The sequence below is a fragment of the Gossypium arboreum genome, chromosome 1 (genome assembly GCF_025698485.1).
Source record: "Gossypium arboreum isolate Shixiya-1 chromosome 1, ASM2569848v2, whole genome shotgun sequence".
NCBI classification, from domain to species: domain Eukaryota; kingdom Viridiplantae; phylum Streptophyta; class Magnoliopsida; order Malvales; family Malvaceae; genus Gossypium; species Gossypium arboreum.
Genome location: NC_069070.1, coordinates 7,487,470 through 7,494,677, shown reverse-complemented (window position 1 = coordinate 7,494,677; position 7,208 = coordinate 7,487,470). Strand labels below are relative to the sequence as shown.

General features: G+C 32.4%; 1 protein-coding gene across 3 annotated transcripts; it reads left to right on the top strand.

The window, feature by feature from the left end:
• Nucleotides 1-4,994: 4,994 nt before the first annotated feature.
• LOC108461709 (40S ribosomal protein S15a-1) lies at nucleotides 4,995-6,409 on the top strand. 3 transcript variants are annotated; one of them, XM_017761628.2, is made up of 4 exons: nucleotides 4,995-5,144; nucleotides 5,377-5,524; nucleotides 5,634-5,794; nucleotides 6,068-6,409. In XM_017761628.2, exons 2-4 carry the CDS (start codon nucleotides 5,392-5,394, stop codon nucleotides 6,164-6,166), a joined length of 393 nt encoding a protein of 130 aa, XP_017617117.1. In that variant the 5' UTR covers nucleotides 4,995-5,144; nucleotides 5,377-5,391; the 3' UTR covers nucleotides 6,167-6,409. The 3 variants fall into 3 exon arrangements, with proteins under 3 accessions (XP_017617117.1, XP_017617115.1, XP_052882834.1); XM_017761626.2 differs by having other exon boundaries at nucleotides 5,363-5,524; XM_053026874.1 differs by having other exon boundaries at nucleotides 5,050-5,144; nucleotides 5,384-5,524.
• Nucleotides 6,410-7,208: the final 799 nt, after the last annotated feature.

The window sequence follows — 7,208 nt, the reverse complement described above, 5'->3', positions numbered from 1 at the left end:
TCAAAAGCCTAGCACATGATTCTCAACTGAATTTACCATGAATTTACACATCATCAACATAAATACTTATTCACAAGTTTAACTTAATGCCACTTTCATAGTGATCATGAACTCATAATATCATGAAGCCAATGCTTCTAAACTTTACATACATATCTGTACGAACTCGTAACACAGTCATATCTTTTCACATCTTTGACATAATCTTTGAAATACCCGTTGAACCACTTGGAATACTAAAGGATACCCAAGAAACCTCATACATATAGTAAGATGTCAATGCCATATCCCAGATATGGTCTTACATGGGATCACATATCGATTCCGATAGCCCAATTATGGTCTTACACGATGTCTCATATCGATGCCATGTCCCAGACATGGTCTTACACAAAATCACATATCGATGCCATATCCCAGATATGGTCTTACACGAAATCACACATAACCCTAATGTCATGACATTTGTATCTTATCTATTCCTAAGGTTCAACCGGAACTTTTTCGTTATCTTAGCATTATCGAACTTGCTCATAATATCAATCATATAAATCATATAATATTAAATCAATTTAAAACATAAATATAGCATTGCATTATTCACATACAAACTTACCTCGATACCAAAAATGGTGAAAATGACCTGATCGTCAAATACTTATTTTTTTCCCTCGTTCTAGGCCCAAATCTAGTTTTTCTTGATCTATAATATCAATTTTAGCTCAATTATTAGTCACATTATTCAATGTGACCCAAAAATCGTATTATGAAAAAATTATATTTTTTCCCCTAAAGTTTGACATATTTATATTTTTGCCCCTAAGTTTGAAAATTGAAATTTATTCAATTTCTTCGATTCTCAAGCCTAGTCTAACCTCTTTTATACTTATAGCAACCCAAATTTTTCATTAAATCACACTTTTATGACATATTTTATAACTTTTACAAATTAGTCCTTTTAAGCATTTTCACTGAAAATTACTTAGTAAAAGTCGTTTCTCTAACCATAAACATGCATTTTCTACTTTAAACACAAAAATACACACATACATCATGGGTCAAAACCCTATACTTTAACCATATCTCAAATTAGTGGTAGAAATAAATAGATATTGTTACGAGGATTTCAAAATCATGAAAATCATTAAAAACGGGGCTAAAACAAACTTACAATCGAGCTTGGAAACTTCAAAAACCCTAGACATGGTTTCCCCTTGTGAAATTTGGCCATGGGGTTGAAGATGGACAAAAATTAACTTTTAATTTTGTTTTTAATTCATTTTAATTACTAAATGACCAAAATGCCTCTAACTTAAAAATATTCTATTTCACCTATTTTATATCCATTTTTGTCCAAAAAACTAACCAATGGTCTAATTACCATTTAAGAACATCTAATTTAAAGTTTCATAGTAATTAGACACCTTTAGCTTCTAGAACTCAAGTTTTGCACTTCTTACAATTTAGTCCTTTTGACTAAATTGAGTGCCCAAACGTCGAAATTTTCAAACGAAATTTTCACCAAATTATTTTGTGAAATTGTAGACTATAAAAATATAATAAAAATATTTTTTTCCTAGTCAAGTTTGTGGTCCCAAAACCACTGTTCTGACTAGGCCCAAAATCGAGCTGTTACATGTTGGGGCCGTAATTACTTCTTTGTGTAAGGATAGATTGGGCTTAATTCAATAGGTGATTTAGACGATTGTTAAATAAAACCATTCACTGGACAAGACTTCGCATTCAACATTAGCAAATATCATGTGCTAATTTTCTCCTCACATTGTTCCTTGCGTTACTTTGCATTCAACATTTATGTTTGTTTCTATTCTAACGGGAATTAAAATGAAGTTGTTTTCCAAGTGCAAACCAATGGCTTTTTCAATTGGTATCAAAGCAAGATTTGTGAGTTGTTCGAATGAATAGAAAGGTCGTTCTATCCCTTATCCACCTTTAGTGATTAAAGCATCAAATTCAAATCATGACAATAATGTTCAACAACCAAAAGAAATCATTTACCCAAATGTTCAAAAACATGGAAATGTTGTGCCAATTGAAGTCATTATGGGAAGAAGTTATCATTCTTAAATAAGAAAAAAAAAGGCTCAAAATTGAGGTCAAATAAAAATATAATATTATCGTTAATCTTAAGAAGGCTAGCGTAATACTTGTGTAATGACTCAGATTTTATCCGAGGGTTGAATATATCTATACATGCCCAGAGGCCTTGCAAATGTCATTACTGCCAAACCATCAGTAATTCGGTTACTCTCTTTAAATACATGTGTCACCCTAATCCTCCAAGGACATTGAATCATTTATTTAATAACTCGCAACACTGCTGAATGATGTAACTCAACTGATATGAAAGTGTATGTGGCTTAGTGAGAAAAGTGATTGCACTTGTGAGCAAAGTGATTGCACTTGTAAGTGCATTACATGAACATGTGATAAGTGTTTGGACATGATAAGCATGATGAGTGAAAGTGAGCATAAACCAAAAAATGAATATATAACATGGATATATTGGCATTGTGATCTCTTTAAAAAATTGGATATAATTAGCATGCCCTAGGATTTGAGTACTCACATATGTGTTTTGTTATTGGGACATAATTGAAGGGATAAGAGGATGTAAAGCATGAATCCATTCATTGAGATATGTTGGTGTGTTTAGAGAGTGTTAGCTTAATGCTACCCTTACTTAGGACATGTTAGACTCTATGAGTCATTATGTAATAAAGATCCATATATCCAATGTGTTGTATTTTTATACATATTTCATAATTACAATATGTCAATTTATCAACATGAATAAATGTTTGGTGATGATAAATGTATATTTACTTACTGGTCTTGCTTTTAACCTTGATCTTGTGGTTTATTTGTAGCATATTTGAGCATTCACTAAGCTTTTTCAAGCTCACACTCCTTTTGTAGAGAAATAGCTTGTGTGGAGTGGTAAAGTGACCTTGCTTGAGATCCTAAGGCAGAGCAACCTAATTTTGTATGTGAAATGGTTTTCGTGGACAGTAAAAGATGGCGATGTGGGTTTATTTTGAGGAATCAGACTATAGTTTTGTTTTTGGATTGTAAATGAACTTTCCATGGGCTGTTTAAAGACTTTTATAACTGTTTTTGGACGCTTTTAATGTTTGGATTGATGCATAAAATATGCTAGATGTATGGCTAAGTTATATGTTGATTAGCATGCATGTGCCTTAGTAATTTATGGTTATAGATGCTTAAATAACTTGTTGAATTCTTGGAAAGATGCAAAGTAATCAAATGGCAAGGTATGGACCTATAATGCACTTTTAATTTCCTTATATGCTACTTTAGTATGTTGTGTAATTTGAATTAGGACTTTAGGAAGCATGTTAACATAGATTGAATGGCAAAGTATGTTAATGTATGTTTAAATGTGTTCAAGAATGTTTGGAGTGATCTATATATGCCATATGACATGTTAGGATAGAGTAACAAGCATGAAAACACGAATCGGTTTGTGTAATGGAGTGTCAAAACATCATATACAAGTTGCTGCAATTTTTCTGCAAATTTTCCAATTGTCATCGTGACAAGCCTTAGACAACATTGTGACAAGGGATTCTTGTTGGGACGAAAGACGCCATCTAGGCGATGGAGTTACATGAAAAATCACGTCGTCTCGACGTGGCTGGCTAAGTGCTTGGGCATGTTTTGTTAACTTTGCAACTAAGTCCTGATTTTTAAGCAATGCAATTGGAGGCCTTAAACACCACAAAATGTTTTGAAAATTTATGTGACCAAGTTTTATACATTGAATTTTTAAATTCTATATTGAATTTCATAAAGAGGTTTTCCTAGATATTTTGTAAAATTTACGTTTTAGTCCATAAACTTTGTTTTGAAATTGAATAAGTTTTAACCGTAATTTTGAACTAAAATTTTCAGATATGGTTTCAAATAAAATTCCCAAGGCACTTTTTAGATTTATTTCATGATTTATGACTATTTCGCATACATTATGCAAAATGACATTTTTACCTCTATAGTTACTTTGTTATGTTCTGCCAAACGAAGCATGTCTTAGGCTTTTGCATGTTTAAATTACTTAATTAAGCGTGTATTTTCTTGGTGTGAATGGTGGTTTGTTGTGTGTTTGGTGATCGATAAGGAGAGTCACGTAAGTGGCTAATATGACGTTCTAGGTTCAGGTCGGACCGTCTCGACCAGGTTTGGGGTGCCCCAATAGCAACGATATTTTTTTTATCTTAAAATTTATGTATGGTAAGATTTGAACCCATACCACCAACATTTTTAAAATATTTTCGTTATCACTTCAATCAAAACTTTAATTTTTTATGAGTATTTTTATACTTGAGATTTATTTAATCTCATTATTTAATATTTGTAAATACTTTTTATATACATATATCAAATGTTTCTCGAAAACAACTATAAATCTGAAATGGTACATTGAAACAGATTAATACTGATACATATTAATACCAATAAAAAATGATTCGTCCACTAGTACGATACTGATTACTTTGGTTTGCACCCCTTTCTTTTTCCATTACACATTGTGTTGGTACTTCAAGCAATTTTCTTAACCCCAATCCTTTATTAGTCACATTGCTTTTCTTTTTATAGAAAAATTAATTTGACTATTTAAACTTTAACGAAAATGATATGATAAGCCATGTGTACTTCATAAAAATTAAAAAATTAAAAAGGAATTCAAATTTTTATAAGAAAACTCATATTTTTTTTAAATATCAACGTCAAGAATGAAGTACATGTAGGTTATCGTTTGCCACATCAACAATGTTAAAAAAATAATGGTTTGGTCAATTTTTCCATAAGAAAAACAAATTGACTAAATTTTTAATGTTGAGAAATAAAGTGGTCCAAAAAAACAATTAGGGTCAAAATGATAAAAGAGGTAAATGTTAGAGGCTAAATTAATGGTTATGCCTAAAGAGAAACTGTTTCGTTAATTGGGCCTTTCTGGCAAAGTTCTGTCCATCCAGCAGATGAGTTTAGTTTAGAAGGCAAATATAAACCCAATAAGCGTAGTCTTCAAATAACCCTAGCTCTCCCTTTCCGTGCTCTCTTCTCTAAAGAAACATAGTAGCGGTAGCCGTTTTTGCTTTCAGGTAAGCTCTCATTTTCTCTCAAATAACACTTCCTAGATTTGTTTGTGTATATGTTAGCATTAAATGGTTTGGAATATTGTAATATAATGGACAATGTTGGGTTTTGGTTGTAATGGTATTTTCTATTTCTCCTTGATTAACTGAGTGTTTGCTAAAAGAATGATCTGCTTTTTATCTAATTTTTGAACTTTTATAAATGCTTGTTTGTTATTGAGTAGAAAATCTACCGTAGTTTGCAGTTGAGAGGATGGTGAGAGTCAGCGTTTTGAATGATGCACTGAAGAGCATGTACAATGCCGAGAAGAGGGGCAAACAACAGGTCATGATCAGGCCTTCCTCCAAAGTGATCATTAAGTTCCTTTTGGTCATGCAGAAGCATGGTTTGTTGACTTTACTCCCCACTCATCTTTACTAAAATCGAAGTTTTTGTTATCTATAGCATTAACAAGAAAATGCTGATTTTTTTTCTTTTAATGATTGTCTTTGAAGGTTATATTGGAGAGTTTGAGTATGTTGATGATCACAGATCTGGAAAAATTGTGGTTGAATTGAACGGAAGGCTGAACAAGTGTGGGGTGATTAGCCCTCGTTTCGATGTTGGAGTTAAAGAGATTGAAGGTTGGACTGCTAGGCTACTTCCTTCCAGACAGGTTAGCATTGAAACTTTCCGATGTTTATTGTTCGTGTATTGTATTTTCATAAGACCCAGATTTGCTAAGATCAGAAATTCTTCTTAGACAAACAAATGAAATGTGGAAACTCTGATTATGCGTTAATATGTTGTTTTGTTGTTGTGGCATGCGTTGTATTTAATCTAATAGTCAACTAGATAAGATTTCATGGCTGACATAAGCTTAGGGGAAGGTTTAGCCAATTGAAATGTGAGTGGTATGTTATGCCATTTATGTGCTTTGTTATTGCAGTTCGGATACATTGTGCTTACCACATCAGCTGGTATCATGGACCATGAAGAAGCAAGAAGAAAGAATGTTGGTGGAAAAGTACTTGGTTTCTTCTATTGAGACAAATCTGAGTTCTTTTTGTTTGGTTTATTTCTCTTCATGTAGGACATGGTAGTTTTCCTCAACCTTAGTCGGTGTCAATCTAATTTTTGTTTATCTGGGATTATACCTATGTTTTGGGTATGGTGTTTGAGATTACGAGTTGCTTGTTTTTTTTTCGGTAATAGATTTCTTGCCTGTAGAAGTTTGAAAGCTTCTGCTGATTAATTTAGAAATGAGAAAGTTGATTAAAACCAACAGAAAGATTGGTTGTTATTTATACCATTATGTGATATTGATATGATAACTCTTTTGTACTTGTGTATGAATATCTTGAGGAAATGTACTTCATGGGTATACCTCGAGCATATATCAAACTTCTTACATTCGAGGGAAGTTGTTTGGAGCTTCTTTCTTTGATGATTTGAACTAGAGTTAGTCCTCAAAGCAGATTCGGGTCTTAATTTAGGAGCTTGAGTAGCACCGAGCTGTCTATCGAGACAATTTCGTGTTCTTCATGAAACCCACCAAAAGAAAGAATATCGGTATCCTCCTCACCATAACCGTTCCCCATCGATATGAGAATTTCATCATCCTTACCATAAGCAGGAGTTGCTTTCCGGATATGCATATCACCATTGTTACATGTATAAATAAGTATTGACCCATTAAAACAACATTATCGTACTCCTTATTTATGCCCCATTCAAGAATGGGTATTCCAGAATTCAATTTATCCTTAAGAAACCAGTTATTGGATTCAATTTTGGAAGAATTATCAAATGTTGAATGGAATCCCCATCAGAAACATGAGAAGGGAGGTCCTTTGCAATCAAACGACTTTTAATCTGAAATGACTGCAATAAACAAATACCATTTATTTGTATCAATTCAATGATCAAAAGCTGAGAAAGTAAAACTCAGATCTTTTTCACAGTAACAAATAAAGTCGCATCTCTTTTAATCATTCTAAATAGAAAATTAAGCTCCTTTTCCATGATATTACTTTTATCATGAGACTGAAAATTAGGAAAAACAAAAATTTAAATCTACATTTCAATTT